Here is a 20,247-nt window from a genome sequence, read left to right as displayed (position 1 = left end):
ATATTGATCAGGCAGTCCACTGCTAAAAAAATTGGGAGTTATCTACTAAATTGTTTTGACTTCGCACTTGGAAATGGAAATGATGTTGACTTATAATGTGGGGTTGTGAATAGAGAAGGTGGTGATGCCCGATAAAGAGTCCGGGAGCTTCCTATCCATCATTGGCAATTTGAACAAGAGAGTGGAATTGGATAAGAGCATCAGGCCTGGTGACAGCGAGTAATATGCGGCTCTCTCCATGATGGCTTCCAAAGCATCCTATGAGAACGAGGCCTACCTTCAAACGACGGTCACCCACCATTGGCAGGTCAAACGAGAGAGAGAGAGAGAGGTGGGGGGGGGAGGGAGAATCTAAAACCCAAATAAACATACAATTAGTTTGAGGTTAATCAATAAATGAAAGCGATGACAAGAAACAAGAAATCACAGTGTTAATCCGTTCGATGTAGACTTTGTGCAGCTTAATCAGTCAGCAAGAATTAAACTCAACGGTGCCAAATGATTAATCATACTTTACACTAAGAATTTAATCAACGAAGTTCCTAATACCAGCTGAACCTGGCCATACCATCCAAAAATAAAGGTGATATATGTTACTGAAAACAATCGAATTAGTCATTTATAATAGTTATTTCGTTCTACCGTGCAGATGTAATCTTGGGGTTTTACAACTTTTGGAATGGTACGGAACTATACCGCCATCCCTGTAGCTATAAATAATTTACCAAGATAATAATTGCCATCTGTCTATTCGCCTTTCTTTTGCAGATTATCGAGGGAAAGCAGCCACACAAGCCTTCATGCTACGTGACCGCGACACCATCATGGTAGCCTTCCGAGGCACGGAACCATTCAACGTTGACGATTGGTGCTCGGACATCGACCTCTCTTGGTACGAGTCACCAAGCGTTGGGAAAATCCACGGCGGTTTCATGAAAGCCCTAGGGCTCCAAAAGAACCTAGGTTGGCCGAAAGAGCTTGACCCGGGTCTCAAAACGCCCGCGCCGTTGGTTACTATGCCATAAGAGAGAAGCTAAGGTCCCTGCTCGGTGACCACGACGATGCTAGGTACGTATTGACGGGCCACAGCTTGGGAGGTGCGCTGGCGATCCTCTTCCCAGCGATCTTGGCCGTGCATGGGGAGACGTGGCTGATGGATAGATTGGAGGGGGTCTACACATTTGGTCAACCTAGGGTTGGAGATGAGAAGTTTGGGCAGTTCATGGAGAGGGTCTTGAAGGAACATCAGATTGAGTACTTTAGACTTGTTTATGCCAATGGCATCGTGCCTAGGTTGCCTTACGATAATTCATCTTTCCTGTTCAAGCATTATGGGAGTTGGTGCTACTTCGATAGCAAATCTGAAGGGAAGGCGAGGATCTCTCTGTCTCTGTCTCCGTCTCTGTCTCCCTCCCTCCGAGCCTGAATTATTTTTAGTGAGGTTAATTATTTTAGTTGGTGGACGAAATAATTCTGGTAGTTGCTTTATTTAAATGATAAATATGTGCATTGCATGTTTTACTGAAATTGAGATGAGGCTAAAGCGGATATCATTAAATTAGCATTGCTTAAGAAAAAGAATTGCCATTCAGAGTGTCTATGCAATAAAATTCCTCCAAAAAAAAAAAATTTGTCACGTCCATGAACTTCATCAATTGGAGCAACAAGAAACAGTTTGTGGGGTTGCAAAGGCAAAAGAAGGAAGAAGAGAAAAAGCATTAAGTGCACATAGCATGTTATAACGGGATTAGAATACCCATTCAATTTTTTTGTTTGCTTAATCTTTGATGTGCAGATCATTCAAGAAGAACCGAACAAGAATTACTTCTCGCCTCTACAGGTGATACCGATGATGATGAATGCATGGTATTAGCTCATGAGAAGCTTCGTGATTCCTCACAAGAAGGGATCAAGCTACAAAGAAGGATTTTTACTAAGGATTTTTAGAGTGGTTGGCCAGCTAATTCCAGGTATACCTGCTCATGCTCCTCAAGACTATGTAAATGCTACAAGGTTAGGAGGGTCACAATTATTCCTACACCAAATTAACCATGAATAGTCACTACTTTATGTAATGAACTATTTTCTTCTAAGATTGGATTACCAACATCAATCGGTTGTATTGTTTTTTTTTTTTTTTTTTTGGTGAAGTCAATCAGTTGTATTGTTTGTAAATGGTAGAAATTAAAACACAACTACATGCCCGAAAGGATAATACCTTGAAAAACCCCAAACTGGTACACTTGTGACAAATTTACCCCAAACTATTTTTTTGACCATGAAAAACCCCAAACTGGTAAACTTGTGACAAATTTACCCCGACTGATTATAAAAAATCATAAATTGGTACATTTATGACAAATTTACCCCAAACTAATTTATTCGACTGCAAAAAACCCTAAACTAGTAAATTTGTGACAAATATACCCTATGCTAAATTGGATTAATACTACAAAAAAATCATAAAAATTGTAAACTGTGACAAACGGAACGTAAAATCCTAAATTAGTGTCTTGGTTAACTGTCACGTGTCATTTAACTTAATAATTTGAGAATAAATTTAACGAAAACTAACATAGGGTAAATTTGTTACAAGTGTACAAGTTTGGGATAAATTTGTCAAAAATATACCAGTTTGGGGTTTTTGGTGGTCAAAAAAATAGTTTGGGGTAAATTTGTCACAACTGTACCAGCCAGGTTTGGGGTTTTTTAGGGTATTATCCCTGCCTGAAATCATTAGGAATGTAAGTAGCGATCTATCTCACTTCATGTACTTATCTAATACGTTATATAGATGTTGTTTGAGCATTTCCTAATGACTTAAAACTTCTCGAGATATGTGGTATGACAGTATGGGTTGATGAGGTCAAATCCTGGCACTCTCTCATCTTATGTAAACAAAGGCGTTTACTATGTTTTTTTAGGACTTCTAAAATGCGGCTAATGGTCTCGCTATTGACATTTTTCTAGCGATGTCTTTTTCGTCACTCTTCAGGTGAAGAGGTGATGCATCGTTCGTGAGCGAGGGTGGACGGAAGATATGAATAAGGATAGACATAGAGGAAAAGTGAGTGTGAGGTCGAACAAGTGATTAAAAAAAAAAAACCCTAACTTTAGAAAGGAAAAAAAAACGAGCTTTTATGAAAATGATGAAGTTCATATGGTAACTGAGTAATAGAACTGGTAATTCTTTAAACGTAGAAAGGGTATTCTTTTTATGTTCATATATATGGCGGGGCAATGTGCGGTGGAGTTCTATCCATTCGCAATAATTTATTTCTCATCCCTGCCCCCACACCCAGCACTGAGTGGGGCAAGCCGCCCTGAACGTGGGTGGGCTTGACCGAGTTCCAGCGAGGCGACAAAGTTTTGCAGTCCCCATCAGCTTCATTATTTTAAGTTGAAGTATTTCATGGCATGCTATGTCCCTTAGCCATTCAGTGTCCTCGATCTCACGTTTCTAACTTCATGTCATATTCAGGTCTGCGATTAGTATCTGTAAATATATATGTATTTAAGTCATATATAGTTGATACCGTCACTTCAGTTTTACGTTCTTGTTGTGCTGTGTATTAATTCCAGGAGAAAGTACCAAAATATTCTAAATGTATTGTATCGATACCAATGCACTAAATTTTTTGTATTTATATCAATTAACTTTATTTGGTCAATTTTAACAGGAAAATGTTGACATGAATGCCGGCCGTTTTATATGATATGACTAACGCAGATGGAGATAAATTTTACAAATTTATTGTTGCTAACATACAATCATTTCCTACAGAAATATTTCTAACATACCTCTGCAAACTCAAAGTGCATATAACATGTCACCTTTAGTTGGAATAAAAGATCCGAAAAAAACAATTTAATGGAGCACTGAAGCGGTTCGATGTGCTGAAGAATGAACCAGTTGACATTGACGTGGCTAATTAAGTGGTTTTTGTGTGTTGTTGTAGCTGCTGTAAAAGTTACATGGCCGGTAATAAATGTCGTCCCACAAGAGGTAGTCGGCTGTCGATCTAGTTTGTCTAAGGGCGATGAATCCGGTGGTGTTGTTCATATGTGGATAAAAACATAACGGGTGTGTTTGGTGTTGTTACAGATACCATGAAGAAACCGACCAAGTGCGGTTGGTTATTATGAAATAGACTCAATGGGCGCTTCTCAAATAACAAGGCTCTAGAGACTACGCAATAATAGAATACGCTGATGTTGGGTATTAAATGAGATGGACAATGTGGAGGATTGACATTGAGAGAGATACTAGTAGTCAATGAAAAAGAAGATGATATTAAATACACGAATTGTACTCAAGTGTGCACTGGATGCAGGATTGTCAAGATCGCTAACTTTGATATCAAGTTAGAAAATCCAACCCAAAAACTTAAATTTTTTTAATATTTGACAATAGTTCCACAAAATCTTACGTGATATTAGAGTAAGAAATCTGAGTTAAAATCTTTTCTCATCCCTATTTAACTCCATGATTACATATTTCTACACACTAAACTTAGGCCAAAGTTGAGCCTACGCATGATGGCGAATGTTATAATATTTAAATAGTAAAGCACACTTTCATCTAACCAGTTAAATTTTTAGGTTGGATTTTTTAATACACACAAAATGCGCCCTAAATTGTCATGGAGAAGTCATTGGTAGAAGAGTGGATTCAGGAACTAAATAAGAGAGCATGTGGTTACATTTACAACACTAGCAAAAGAGATGTCATGCCTTGGTTTTTCTTTCCCTTATTTTTTTGCTTATATACTACATAGCACTGGTGGCAGAATGAGCCGTGTAAAATGCCCAATAAAAAGTTTTTAAAACGTTGTCGTTATTGCTTAGCGTCTTTGTGGAAAATTACCTTAATGGGATTTACACAGCTCGTTGATGTCCTCATGCTTATTTTTCACTCGTACATTCTTTGAACTTGTCCTCATATGACTTTTTTTTTTTTTTTAACTTTTTGGTAAAAATATGACTTTTATTTCACCGGGAATCCTATTTTTCCCTTGAATTTTGGGAAATGAGAAGTGAATTATATGCTAATTGTTGAACAATCAATTATCAGTCAGGAAGTAGCGATGCATGACATTTGAAAGAAGAATTTTCTTTTTCCTCAGAAAAATTGAAAATGTGCTGAGACGATTTAAGTACAACATAAAGTAATACGTTTAAACTTACTTTCTAAGTGTAAAGACTTGTTCATTTTTACCAGTTGGCTAATTCCTTCTTCACACAAGCCGATATAGAATATTACAATTATAAGATTATTTATTCTCGTGATGCTTATCAAAAGAATTAAGATAGGAAAACCATACTTAAGTAGAAGGTACACCATCTATCAATTGCATAATTGCCCAACCAAGAAAAAAAAAGTGCATGAATGAAATTGAGAACTATATACACAATCTGGATCTTGTAAGTGTTCTTCTTTTCAAATTTGAGCGGCTTATACCTAAGTACACATTCTTTATATATGATTTTGTAGAATATGGACTTTGACTAAGTCAAAGCAAACAAAAAAGGGCAAAAAGTTGAGCGTTCAAAAAGAAAAGGGGAAAATGGACGATCGGCTAAGAATAGAAGGGAGGGCACGCCGAGAAAAGAAGGAAAAGAGAGGAAGAGGAAAGAAGAAGAAAGGAAAAGATAAGAATAGAGGTTTTGCATGTCACGCCATGGAAACCTCACCAAAGTTAGAGTTACTTCGATATCCAACGCTCGATAAATGACCACACCTCTCGTCCATTTAATTGGAGTAGTTTTCGGGGTTTTGTCATATATTCGAAGTTTTGTGAAATTCGAGCCATGGAGTCCAATTTTTGAGATGATGAGCTATGGGATTTCATGAAAATAGTGGATTATGGTATTTGTGGAGTTGTGGGGTTTGACAGGAGTTGGTTAGAGCAATGGTTTAGTCGGAGTGAAATTTTAGGGTTCGCACTTGAGTTCCACATTGCGTTTCAGTTTGCATAATTGCTTCAAGTAAGTTATTTAATAGCACGTTGGAGTCTTTTGTAATTCAACCAATTCCTAGTTGAGGTAGAGTTTTACTTGGTTTTGACATTGATTATCATTTTATTGTTAAGATTATGAGATCATCAATTCGAGTGAGCATCGTTGTTTGGCTTTTGAACATTTCAAGTGAATGATACTATCTCTTTTATGAATTTATAAACTCATATCTTGAAAGTAATAAATATTTGAGTATTGTATGAGTTATTAAAGCATTTTTATTGCATAAATCTAGATCGAGCAATGATTGCCTGGTATTTGTGAATGGTTTTATAAAAGGTATTGTGAAAGGATATATATACATACATTACTATAGAGCTTTGCGAACTAATTTACAAAATGTATTTAGAAATTATCGGAGAAATACTTTATGAAAAGTATTTTGAGCAGATGAGTTGTGTTGAGCAAGATTATATATTTGGTTTGTGAAACCGATTTGTGATTTGATTCCAAATTGGCTTGTGAATTGTGAAGAATGTTATTGTGAGTTTGTGTTAGTACTCAATATCGACCATTAACAGGCTTGTGGTAAGCACTGGTTAGTATATCCTTGTGGGATTGAGCAATAAATTGGTCAATAAATAGACCATTGACATGTAATTTGAGATTGACCAATATAATAAACCATCGGCATGTGATTTTGATGAGATTAATTAATGGACTTGATCATTGATGTTCATAATGATTTAAATGCTTTAATTTTCTGAATTGTATAAAGCTTGTTAAAATGAACAACTTGTATATGATTTGATATATACTAAAGAGTTTGATTGTGAGTTTTTATTAGTGCTCTATACTTATATATATATTGTGGCTACTCAATCTACTTAGAAAAGATATGTATTACTCATTGAACTATAGTTATTTACCCCTATCTTTTATAATTTTTTTTTATAATTTTAGTTAGTGATTAATAGAGCAAGAGCAATATCAATCGGAACTCTTAGGAGTTGAATTGTGAATGATTTGAGGCTGCATCCCCAGGTTGGAAGGATGGCCGTGTCATATTTATGTCAATATATAATTCATGATGTGACAGATTTAGGGTTCTATGCTTCATATATATATAACGCATGTTAGTTTTGTCTTGGAAAGACTTACTAAAAATGTATCTTACTCTTCTTTTTCTTGTATGTCTTCTAGTTGCCTCTATATCTTTATATTCCTCGTGTCTCGCGTGGTGATTCCTCGTGTCTCGCGTGGTGGACTAGATAAGAGTCCTCGGTCAAAGATATTTTTCTTCTCTATTCCATCTCTTTTCCATTTTTAGTGGGTTAGTATAACCCTTTCTTTAAGTTGTTAGTGAGAAAGCAGAGGAGGATGATCTAATGAAATATCTTCAGCGACTTTCGACATTTTCATGATGCATACGTCAGAAACTGTGGCACCCACACATCAATCCAAGCGCGCCAAGTGCTGTCCAGCTAATAGCGAAGGAATGGTATAAAGGAAAAGGTAGCCACGAGTCCAGCTGGAAAGAGGTTTCAAACTGTATTGCTTACCATCTAAGGGGCAGGTACTGCAACTGGTTCTAGGGGGACAAAAACTGAGTCTAGACAAGAAAGTCTTTTTTCTTAAAAAAAGGGCGTCAGATTGCTAAAGCTTAAACACCATTCCATTGGGGGAGTCCCAGCCTTAGACGGACAAGACAGAGGCCAGCTTAGGGGCTGATTGACTTAACCGAATAAAGAAAAGTGTGGTTTTCCCATGAGCTTTCTCTTTCTTTAAGTTGTTAGTGAGAAAGCAGAGGAGGATGATCTAATGAAATATCTTCAGCGACTTTCGACATTTTCATGATGCATACGGCAGAAACTGTGGCACCCACACATCAATCCAAGCGCGCCAAGTGCTGTCCAGCTAATAAAAGCGTAAAAAGGAGCTTTGATGGGGCCATCTTAAAAAGCAAGAGGACAATATTTGCGTAATAAATTGCAATTAGATTCTCTTTGTCCACTTATTAGAAATTTAATAATATGTGTGTGTGTGTGTGTGTGTGAGTGTGTGACTCAAGTGACTCACGTCCACGCCGAATTCAACATAACCGGGTTTTTTTTTAAGACTGCTCTAACAGCATGATGATGGGAGGAGCGGACCTATGTCTCTCCTTTCCAAGGATATGGCATGTGCAGCATACAAAAAATTGGAGTGAATCACATGAAGTAATATTAAATTGGATTCCAAAGATTTTCTTGAATAAATTAAGACACGTGATCGACAACTCATTTTGTCAATTATTTCACGACGCGTTGATGGATCCATCGTCAAAGTTGATGTGCTTTTCCAATGAAAAGGAAATATTAATCTTTCTTTGAGGAGTTTTAAGAAGACTAAGACTTACGAATTGACAGAGCTTACGGGTGCTTGATATGATAGAGTATGGATGTATATTTAAATAATTGGACTGCACCAATAACATTAAATCAGAATCTAAATCTACTAATGATATATCAATTAAATATCTAAATCTACTAATGATATATCAATTAAATTGAACACCGACCTCAACAAACCTAGTATTTAATTCGTGTAACCAGGAAGAAAAAAGGAACCTTTTTAAGTTAAATGGCCAAGAAGCCTGTATAAATAACCCTTTGAAGCTTAGTCCAATAAGCAGTACAAGTCTCATCCAAAACGACAAGTGAAAAAAAGAAAAACCAGGCTATCATCTCCCTCCTCTTTGCCTCAAAGCCATGGCTTGTGACAAGAGCTTCTCCAGCAATTACATGCTGTTGAGCCCAGAGAAAGTCGGTGTCATCGATCTCTTTCGCATTTTGATCCACAGTGATGTGGGCAACAGAAAATTCGTAGACTCCTCCGGGGAAGCAGAACAGAGCTTCCAGCGGAGGTGGATCATGTTTGTATCCGTTCTTGCGCAGAAGCTCCTGCTTCTTGTTGCCAAACCCCTGTCTGGGATCGGCTGGGCGATCGAGTTTTGGTTGAATCTCTTGTCGAGCAATCAGAACTTGGGAGGGCTTCTCGTCAACTACCTTCGAGGTTGGTTTGCGTGATTAGTTATTACTGCCTTCGAATTCCGAATGCGAGAATGCGTTCATGGCATGTATGCACGACCTTGCTTTTGTTAAAACAATTGTATATTTGCTTTATTACTTCATAACCATGTTCGAGGTCTCTCTACCTCGCGCTTTACTCGGCCTGTAGCATATTTGCAAAGCTGATGGTGCATGATCATTTAAAATATCTTTCGCTCACCGATACTGACATCGGGGGTTGTGTTGGTTGCTAAAAGATTTTGCTTGTTTTTGCTTTTGGCAGTCGAAGTCTGATTTTTGTTTATTATTGAGCATGTAAAATGTTTGAGTCACACGCATGTGCAATTAATATATTCTAATTTGGTCATAGTTCATTAGTTAAAGTGAATGTGTATCTAAAGGTCTGCTTGTTCTAGTCAACGGAAAAGTTTTTTCTACCAAAACTTCAATTCATAAAAATTATTTTCCTTTTAAAAGAGCTAGAAAACATTTTCTCCAATATTTTCCTAGTCTTAGGGTCCTTGGTCAATGAAACTTTTATTCTTATATAAATAATTTAAAAAATTATTTTTTAATTATATTTATTAAAAATGAATTTATTATTATTTTTTTCTTTTTCTTTTTTTAATTCTTTTTTTCCTTTCTCCTTCTTCCTTCATTGGTTGCATGCCATGACAACGACCAGTAGCCCAATGAATGGCAATGATAAGGGGCATTGAGCTTGAGTTTCGGCTGATCTAGGCAAGCTTAAGCTAGTTGAGGCCACTAAGCTTGGGACTCACCAAATCTAGGTGAGCTTGGGCTCAGCTAAGGTCGGTGAGCTTGGCTTGTGGTTGTCGCCGGTTAGTCGTGGCGGAGAAAGTTGAAAAAAGAAAGGAAAAGAAAAGAAAAAAGAAAAAAAAGAAAAACAATTAGAAGTTTTCACTATTTTAGAGTTTTTCAAATGATAGAAGATAAAAATAATTTATTTAAGTAGATTTTTTCGATTGGATAAAGTGAAAAAAAAGGGGACGTTGCCTATGTTCTTCAATTCGAGATTCAATTCATAGGCATAGAATGGCAAGTTCATCGAGCTTTGATTGATTTCCTTCGAGTTTCCGCACATCAAACATACTGCTGTGGAAGCTGTTCACAAACTAAAAGTATTGGTAGACTATTAGACTTCATTATCAGTCCATAGGATAGAGTTGATCATGGATTTAGCTGTCCACAGTGTTGGGAATGACTAATCCCCGAAAAACCGGATTCGACACTAAATCGAACCCCTAAATCAATGCGGAAGACGAAGCCGGGAAAACACGTATCACCGATCGTAAAGCACACCACGGAGTCGAGCGTGCCTTGTTAGCCACAGATTAAACACCAATGCTGAAGATCAAGGAAGAAATTCTTGTCTGTTCGATCCGATGACGACTTGAAGGGAAGAAAAGTGCGCCGTGTGCTTACTGTTCTTCGTTTTGGGAGAGAGAGAGCGTAAGGAGAAAAAGCGTACGTTATTTCCAACTTATGCCTTTTCTCTCTCTCTCCTCCCTTTTATACCTTCCCCCTCCACGGGCCCTATTCCCGTGGGCCGGGCCTTTTGGGCCCAACTTGAGCGGATGGGCCTTAAGCCCATCTCATAAATCCATCATCTCTCACTCGCACATGGTGGTGCAAAAACAACATGGGCGGATAGGCCCTTCTCGGCCCCATCGAGAAAAATCCATCATAGACTCTCACTTACCATGGTGGGCCAAACATAATCCTCTTTTCCTCTCTTCAACATTCATACCGGTGAATAATCCGTGCGACCAAAGCATACTTTGAGAGCTCGTTGCCATACATCGTTAGGAATATATAGCAGCTCATAATGGGCATCACATCCAAGTAGATTTAGTATGCAAGCACCCTAGATCGATCGATCACATTTATATCTCTCTTGATCTCTTTCAAACAATGATATATTGTATTCACAATTATGATTATCACAAAAACAGTCATAATTGGTTAACCGGTGAATACAAAAACTACAATGTGATTCTCCAAAAATCAATCTTCCTCTTCCCTTCAAACTCTCAATTTCAGTTCAGCTTGCTTTTCTAGAAATGCCCCATTAGATCAAATCAAACTCATAACCATTGGCAACATCCTAAGATAGCAAACACTAAATAGAAATTTTGAGAATAAGTAAGAGTCATGAGGGGACAAAAAAAAAATTGAGGAACTCTTTTCCTCAAGAGTCTCACACGACATAAAAAAAGTTGAGATCAAACTTTTGCCACTCTTATTGGTCGTCTCATGCATACGTAGTATGAAATACGTATTACGGTATTAACTCCTTTCCCATGGAGCGTATGTCTACACCTTTCAATACCGTACAGATGATAGTTCAGACATACCCAATGTCTAACTTGAGTTCACGTATCTACTCATTTACAAAATTCATCGAACTCACATCCGGCATCATAGACGAGATAAAGTAAAATATGTGGGGTATTTTACTCTCGGACATAGTAAGTATTATGTCCTCATCTTAACACCAGATTAAGGCGACATACGTGTTTTAAGCTTGAGCTCTCGATTATCACCTAGATAATAAGCTTAAAAACAGTCTCATCTCTATTTATCACATAGCAAATAGAGGCGATTACCCGTGTGAGTGGGCTAATCTTTTATCTGTCCGACATACTTCTTAACTTAAAAAATAATGCACCGAGCATTAAGATGCATAAAGATCACATAAAGATTCATAGGCATTAATGATGAAAACGCAAATTCATCAAATTGTGAACACTTAGGAAATTACAATATTTAGTACATCGGTCTCTCTACGAGTCCTAGAGATTTCACATGGCCACAAAGTACATCTCTAGGTATTGGCTTTGTTATAGGATCTGCAACCATTATGCGTAGCATGTACTCTAAGTTCACATCCTTTCGTGCAACCATATCCTTGACAAAATTATACTTGGTATCTATATGTTTGGTCTTGCCATGATATTTGGATCTTTAGTGTACACTTTTGCTACTTGATTATCATAGTTAACTAATAACAAATCTGCAGCACTTCCAACAACACCTAAATGATCCAATAATCTCTTAAGCCAAACATCTTCTTATACTGCTGCTGATAATGCCACGAACTCAATTTCCATCGTGGACAAGGCTATACCCTTTTGTTTCTTACTGCTCCAACATATGGTGCAATTATTCGGTAAGAAAACAAACCGAGGTAGATTCTCTTTCATTAAATTTTCCTCTCCAATCAGCATCGAGAATAGCCTTTGAGTTGCAGATCCTTTCCATAATAACTCAGCGTATAATCAGCAGTCCCCTTTAGATACCTTAGTATTCTTTTAACGGCTTTCCAATGTGCTTGACTTGGATTGGATTGGTAACTATTCATCATTCCAACTGCAAAGCATATGTCGGGTGTTGTACACATCATAGCATACATCAAGCTCCCAACAGCACTAGCATAAGGAACATATTTTGTTTGTTCCTTCTCTTGTGGAGTCCTTGGACACGAGCCTATGGCTCAATCCTTCACCTTTTGCAATAGGAGTGTTTATGGGTTTACAATCCCATATCATTCATCTCAAAGTTGGAAGACAACTTTGTCTCTTGACAAGTATTAACTAACTCCATATTGCTTCCGGCAATTAGTATATCATCAACATATAATGATATGATCACAAATTGATCCTTGGATCTTTTGATATATATACAATGATCCTCATCTATCATTGTAAGATCATATGCTATTATGGCATTATGAAAACGTATATATCATTGTCTTGACGATCGCTTAAGGCCATATATCGACCCCCAAAGTCGACATACCTTTTCTTCTTGGCCTTTCACTATGAAACCGACAGATTGTTCCATATTTATTTATTCCTCTAATTCTCCATTGAGGAAAGCAGTCTTTACATCCATTTGATGTAACTCAAGATCCAAACTAGCCACTATTGCCGAATTATGCGAATCGAGGTAAATCTCAATACAGAGAAAATGTATCTTCATAATCAATATCTTCCTGTTGATTATACCCCTTCGCCACAAGGTGAGCCTTATGCCTTTCTATCGAGCCATCAGCATTTCGCTTTATTTTGAGAACCCACTTGTTCCCAATAGCTTTGTGTCCTTTTGGAAGATCAACCAGTTCCCAGACTTGGTTTGATTTCATTGACTCCATTTCCTCTTTCATTGCATAAATCCATATTTCCTTATTAGGGCAATTCAGAGCCTCATTAATATTTCTTGGCTCATCCTCATCTTGTGGAGCAACCATAAAAGTTTCCCCTTCAATGTCAAAACGTCGACGGGGAATACTTTGGCGACTTGTTCACCTTATGGGAGATTGTACACTTAGTACATCATTCCCCATCATGCTCCCACTTGGATTAGGTAATGATGATGTCGTCACATTTAGGTGGTTGCAATTGAGAATGAGTTGAATTCAATTCATTACATCTCATATTACTCCCACTTGGACAAACTCCACTGACATCATTATCTTAATCCAAGGTTTCAAATAGGGAGTAATTTTCCCTATTTTGCCCCTCTTAGAAAATTCATCCACTAAGGATATGACATCCCGTGATTCAAATTCAGTTATGCTCCCACTTCCCTGCTCACCTACGAACACATACCCTTTCGAGTGTTCGGAGTATCTCATGAAAATACTCTTCTTTCATTTGGGACCATATTTCCCAAATTTGTGAGAGGATTCATTATAGGCAGCACAACCCCATGACTTAAGAAAACCTAAGTCCGGTTTTCTACCTATCCATAACTCATATGGAGTGGAACTAACTGATTTAGAAGGCACCCGGTTAAGTATTTAGGCAGCAGTTAACAACGCATCACTCCAAGAAGTGATATGTAAGTTAGCATACACCATCATGGACCTAACCATTTCCAGTAGGGTTCTGTTTCTTCTCTCCGCAACACCATTTTTGTTGAGGAGTATATGGAATAGACAACTGTCTTTCTATTCCTTTTTCATCACATAATTTTCTGAACTCATCAGATAAATATTCTTGACCTCGATCGGATCTCAATACTTTTATTTTCTTGTCTAATTGATTCTCTACCGGGTTCATAAACTTTTTGAAACAACTTATGCTTCAGATTTATGAGAAATCAGATAGACATATCCAAATCAAGTAGAATCATCTATAAAAGTGATGAAACAAACAGCCCCTTGCCTTCCTCTCATATTCATTGAACCACAGACATCAGAATAGTTAAATGCAGAGGAAATTCAGCTCTTTTACCTTTTCCAAATGGTTTCCTTGTCGTTTTCCCTTCTAGGCAATGCTTACATATAAGCAAATCGACTTTTTCAATATTGCCCAACAAGCCCTCTTTGGCTAGTCTTTTCATATGTTGTTGGCCCATATGACCAAGTCTAGCATGCCACCATATTCACATCATTATCATATAAAGTAGAAGACGTGAAACAAGGGAATAACATATTGACATCACCACAGTCAACATTTAGTACAATAAAACCATCCGAAAGTGACCAAAAAATCATAGTAGTTTGTATCCAAATACAAATCTACACATCTATTATGGAAGTTCATACTAAAAACCAAGCTTAACCAATGCATCAAAACAGACACTTAAATTTCGACGAATCTCCGGAGCATATAGAACATCATGTAGGAACAAGTTGCGTCCACCACGCATGTTCAATTGGCAGGTGCCAATCCCTTTAATTTCAGCTCTGGAGCTGTTTCCCACATAGATCCACTTAGTTCCGGTTGGTATCGTCGGAATTCTACGAAGGATCCTTTATCCTTCGCTACATCATGTTGCTCATGAATCTACAGTCCACAAAGGATTGGATTCAGCTAATAATGCAGAACTTGACACATAATCAAAGTTCTCAAATGTACAAGAGGTGTTTACCTTTTTCGGCTCACAACAATTGCGAGCATAGTGACATTCTTGTCACAATTGTAACACCTCACCCTTGACATTTTCTTCACTTGAGGACGTTTTCCTCTCTTGTGTTGGTTAACCCTTGATTTCTTGCAATAAGGACTTGATCATTTGCATGCCCATATATTGAACGAATCAATACGCTTGCGCTTAGAGCTCAAAGCCCTTTCGAGCTAGAACCAACATTGCCAATGTCTATTTTCGGCTCAAATGCCGACGGGCGATCCTCTACTAGCTCAAGGTGGCGCACGGCATCCTCTAGATCTTCCATAATATGGTCAAGAGCTTCTAGTGCTTCTAGCTTTTCCAGCACATATTGAATCTTCGTATTCAATATTCCACAATCGTTGCCGTTCATATCAGCAATTATGTTCTTAGTTCTTTGAAACCATTGATCCGAACACATCGAGACTAATATGCACGAATTATTAATGCCTATCATTTATGCATCCCTATTTGCACAGACTCATCATATTAATGAATAATTTCAAGTAAGGCTTGTAATCAAAAGGTCACTTTGTGTTTCCAATCATCCTCCAAAGTCCTAACTCAAAATTATTATTAATATAATTGTCTTATGCAAATACATTTTATGAAGTTACAAAAACTTCTATTACTACCCACATCTAACTACCCACAGCAACCAGCAGTAACAGAAAGCAATATATAATAGAATATCGAATAAAATAACAACGCTTTCACATGATACAACTAACATATCGGTTGCTACATCAACAACAATCAGGTAGTAAACATTACATAATTAATCAAAGAAATAATTAGGGAAAGTCCCTTCTAATCTATCAGTCAAAACATCTGAGAAAACCGAAGGCACATTTGCCAACCATGGAAAAACTTTTGGAGAGCTCTTATGTCGCCACCAAGGCGCATTCGCTCTCGCGCCATGTGGCGCTCAATCTAAGGGTTGAAGTTTTGGCCAACTCAATCCTATAGTATTCTCTTACAAAAGTTTCCACTAGACCCCTATAACCCGGGACCACGTTGACCTCCCATAGCCGATCTAACACTGCTTGCCATTCAGGTGGAAGAGTGTTCATCAAAGCCGGCACCTTCTCAAAGTCCGGCATAAGGTAACCATTCCAGATGATTTCCTGTATCATCTGATTGACCTTGATCATGTGTGATACTAAATCACCATCAAGCCACCGATAATCAGCTAACTCTTTCATCAGCCTTTTCAGTCTAGCTCTTCCTTCATCCGTTGTTGGGATTGCGGGTATCCGTGCATAACGCATCATAGTTCCGCAACAAATGCGTAACTAAAATGGATCACTTATAATCCATAATAAACAAAATGGAAAATACATAAATTTCCATGATTCATGCAACAAATGCAGAATAAAAATGGATTACTTACAACCCACACAGGCATAATGGAAAAAAGAAACAAATTCCTTTTTTTTTTTTTTTTTTTTTTTTTTTTTTTTCAGGTCAACGGTCAACGGTCAACGGTCGTCGGTCAACGGTGGTCAACGGTCGTCGGTCGGACCGGTCGGACCGGTCGGACCGGACGGACCGGTCGGACCGGACAGACCGGTCGGGCCGGTACGGGCGAACCGTCCGCACGTGCCGCGCGCGTGCGCGGGATGACGTCACGCAGACGTCACCCGGCACGTGCCGTGAGCGTGCCGGGCGTCGCGGTTCGGGTCGGGTCGTCGTCGGTCGGGTCGCCGGGCGGTGACCGCCCGGCGAAACGTCATCGGCGATGACGTCATCGGTGACGTCATCCGGGCGGTTACCGACCGTTGGATGACGTCACGGTGACGTCATCACATGACGTCAGCACGCGTCGGTCCGCGGACCGGCGCGTGCCGTTTCGCCGGTCGCCGGCGCGCACGTGCCGGTTCGTCACCGGCGCGTGTGGCGCACGCGCTGGCCATTGCCAGCGCTTCGGGCGCGTGTGGCGCACGCGCTGGCCATTGCCAGCGCTTCGGGCGCGTGGCGCCCACGCGCAAGCGGCTTGTGGCCGCGCGTGTGGGCGCGTGCCGTGTCGTCCGACGGCACATAACATGTCGCCGGACTCGTCTCGACGCCGCATTTCTCCCAGTACTTTCTGAATTTGTTTTTGACATTCGAAAACTCATGAAAATGGCCGAAGAAGTCTCGGGTGTCGGGATTTTCGCCGGTTCCGTACGGCCGAAAGTTTCTTCGCGAAAAACTCAATCAAAAACATCGGAATTGATCGGGAAAAACGTGAACCTGGCTCTGATACCAATGTTGGGAATGACTAATTCCCGAAAACCGGATTCGACACTAAATCGAACCCCTAAATCAATGCGGAAGACGAAGCCCGGGAAAAAACACGTATCACCGATCGTAAAGCACACCACGGAGTCGAGCGTACCTTGTTAGCCACAGATTAAACACCAATGCTGAAGATCAAGGAAGAAATTCTGGTCCTGTTCGATCCGATGACGACTTGAAGGGAAGAAAAGTGCGCCGTGTGCTTACTGTTCTTCGTTTTGGGAGAGAGAGAGCGTAAGGAGAAAAAAGCGTACGTTATTTCCAACTGATACCTTTTCTCTCTCTCTCCTCCCTTTTATACCTTCACCCTCCACGGGCCCTATTCCCGTGGGCCGGGCCTTTTGGGCCCAACCTTGAGCGGATGGGCCTTAAGCCCATCTCATAAATCCATCACACAGTATAAGCTTGAGTATAATTGTTGAGTTTCTATATATTTTATCGATTTCTTAGATTTGGTTCACTCAAACAAAATCATTTTCAAAAGGCAATTTAACATTTTCCTAAAAATGACTGGGCTTATCCAATACCTAATTGGGCTCATCTGTGCCCATCTATTGATCAGTCCACACGAGAACAACTTCTTATGAATTAGTTTACCAACCAAGATTTGGAAAACATACCTAGGTGAAGATATTGATCAGCAGTGCACTGCTCAAAAGCAGTAGATGCCTATCTAATTGTTTTGACTTTGTACTTGGAATGATGTTGACTTATAGTGTGGGGTTGTGAATAGGGAAGGTGGTGATGCCCCGTAAAGAGTCGGAAAGCTTCATATCTTTCATTGGCAATTTGGACAAGAGAGTGGAATTGGACACCTGCCTCAGTCCTGGTGAGCAAGAGTACTATGCGGCTCTCTCCATGATGGCTTCCAAAGCATCCTACGAAAACGAGGCCTACCTCCGAACGACAGTCGCCCAGCATTGGCAGGTAAACCAGAGAGAGACAGAGAGAATCTAAGACACAAATAAACACACCTCAATTTACATTTGAAAGCATGGATCATTTCATGACAACGTCAAAACATAAGAAGCTATGACCAGAAACAAGAAATCACAGTGTCAATCCGTCCGGAATACACAATGTGTGGCTTAATCAGTCCGTGAGAAATAATTCTAACCAATCAATCATACTTTATGCTCAAGAACTTAGTTGACTAAGTTCCTAATACAAGCTGAAAACAATGAATTTTGTCGATTATAATAATTATCTCTGTTGTTTCGTGCAGATGGAGTTCTTGGGGTTCTACGACTTCTGGAATGGTATGGAGCTATACAACAATCTCTGCATCTGTAAATAGTATACCAAGATGATAAGTGCCATATGTCTTCTTCGTTTTTCTTTTGCAGATTATGTAGATAAAATAACCACACAAGCCTTCATGCTACGTGACCGTGACACCATCGTGGTGGCCTTCCGAGGCACGGAACCTTTCAATGCGGACGATTGGTGCTCGGACTTTGACCTCTCGTGGTACGAGTTAGGACACACTGGGAAAATCCACGGAGGTTTCATGAAAGCCCTAGGGCTCCAAAGGAACGAAGGCTGGCCGCAAGAGTCTCCCGAAACGAAGCCGTTGGCTTACTATGAGGTAAGGAAGAAGCTAAAGTCACTGCTTGGCGAGAACGACAAAGTGAAGTACGTGTTGACCGGCCACAGTTTGGGAGGTGCGTTGGCGATACTCTTCCCAGCGATCTTGGCCATGCACGGGGAGACGGAGCTGATGGAGAGACTGGAGGGGGTCTACACATTTGGCCAACCCAGGGTTGGAGACGATAAGTTTGGGAAGTATTTGGAGGGGGTCTTGGAGGAACGTAAGATTAAGTACTTTAGATTCGTTTATGGATATGACATTGTGCCTAGGTTGCCTTACGATAATAAAGCTTTCATGTTCAAGCATTTCGGGAGATGTTGCCACTTCAATAGGAAATATGAAGGGAAGGTAAGGATCTCTCTCTCTCTCTCTCTCGTTGGTGGCTAAATTAGTTTCAGCGAGGTTAATTTTATTAGCTGGCGGATAAAATTGTTCTAATGGTAGCTTTAGTTAGATGCTAAGTAAGTGCATTAAATATTTTGCTGAAATTCAGATTTGGATAAAGCATGTTCCATTGGATTAGCATTGCTTCAGAAAAGTTTGCGGCCTTTTAAAGGCGAGAAGACTAAAGAAATCATTAACCTCACATAGCATGTTGTAATTGGATTAGACTATTCATTTGAATTTATCGTTTGCTTAATTTCTGATATGCAGATAGTCGAGGAAGAACCAAACAAGAATTATTTATCGCCTCTACATGTGGTATCAATGATGACGGACGCGTGGCATGAGCTCATAAGAAGCTTCACCATTTATCGTCAGATTGGACCAGGCTACAAAGAAGGATTGTTGTTGAGGATTTTTAGAGTGATTGGCCTGCTAATTCCAGGCATACCAGCTCATTGTCCTCAGGATTATGTAAACGCTACGAGGCTAGGAGCGCCAAAATTATTCCGACACCAACAATGACTATGGATAGTTAAAGCTCTATACAATGGAAAATTATCTCCTGAGATTGGATCACCAAAATTAATCAATTGTATTGTAAGAAAACAAACAACTATGCGGTTGATTTCGTGAGGACCGTAACCAATGGTCTATCCCACTCCTTATACTTATCTAGTATGTTATATAGATATCATTTGCTCATTTCCTAATAACTTTGATGCATGTATGCCCGCCAGACTTCCTCAGCACGATGGAGATTTCAAATCGGTCAAAGTAGCCATTACAAAGGTTATTATCAGCTTAGAGCGTTCACTTAGAGCTCATTAATGAATTTCGCTCAAGTCAAAATTGTCTTTTGGAACTTACTTGATACTTTCTCTACTTAACCAAAAATGGCACACTCCATCTGACTTCTGCAGAATGTTTCACCGTGGATTTAAAGGCCTAAAATTGGCTCCGACAAATTAATTTGAATTGAATAAAATTGACATATAGTCTTTGTTTCCAAGTACACAGAGTATTGCCCACTCCATCTATAGCATGAAGTTCTTCTATAATGTG

At 39.3% G+C, this 20,247-nt stretch overlaps 1 protein-coding gene and 1 pseudogene across 1 annotated transcript; both read left to right on the top strand.

Annotated features, from left to right (window-relative positions):
- Nucleotides 1–225: 225 nt before the first annotated feature.
- Nucleotides 226–2,059, top strand: LOC104416779 (annotated as a pseudogene).
- A 6,557-nt stretch (nt 2,060–8,616) lies between these two features.
- Nucleotides 8,617–19,908, top strand: LOC104457107 (triacylglycerol lipase OBL1). Its single transcript, XM_010072046.3, has 5 exons — nt 8,617–9,012; nt 17,941–18,134; nt 18,433–18,466; nt 18,554–19,146; nt 19,453–19,908. Exons 1-5 carry the CDS (start codon nt 8,709–8,711, stop codon nt 19,705–19,707), a joined length of 1,380 nt encoding a protein of 459 aa, XP_010070348.2. The 5' UTR covers nt 8,617–8,708; the 3' UTR covers nt 19,708–19,908.
- Nucleotides 19,909–20,247: the final 339 nt, after the last annotated feature.

The sequence above is a fragment of the Eucalyptus grandis genome, chromosome 8 (genome assembly GCF_016545825.1).
Source record: "Eucalyptus grandis isolate ANBG69807.140 chromosome 8, ASM1654582v1, whole genome shotgun sequence".
NCBI lineage: Eukaryota > Viridiplantae > Streptophyta > Magnoliopsida > Myrtales > Myrtaceae > Eucalyptus > Eucalyptus grandis.
The sequence above is the reverse complement of the archived record's forward strand: the minus strand, read 5'-3'. Positions and strand labels throughout refer to the sequence as shown.

Coding starts and splice junctions, on each gene's coding strand:
- LOC104457107 (XM_010072046.3), top strand. CDS start 8,709: ATGGCTTGTGACAAGAGCTTCTCCAGCAATTACATGCTGTTGAGCCCA. Junction 18,135..18,432: donor CAGTCGCCCAGCATTGGCAG/GTAAACCAGAGA, acceptor TGTTTCGTGCAG/ATGGAGTTCTTGGGGTTCTA. Junction 18,467..18,553: donor GTTCTACGACTTCTGGAATG/GTATGGAGCTAT, acceptor TTTCTTTTGCAG/ATTATGTAGATAAAATAACC.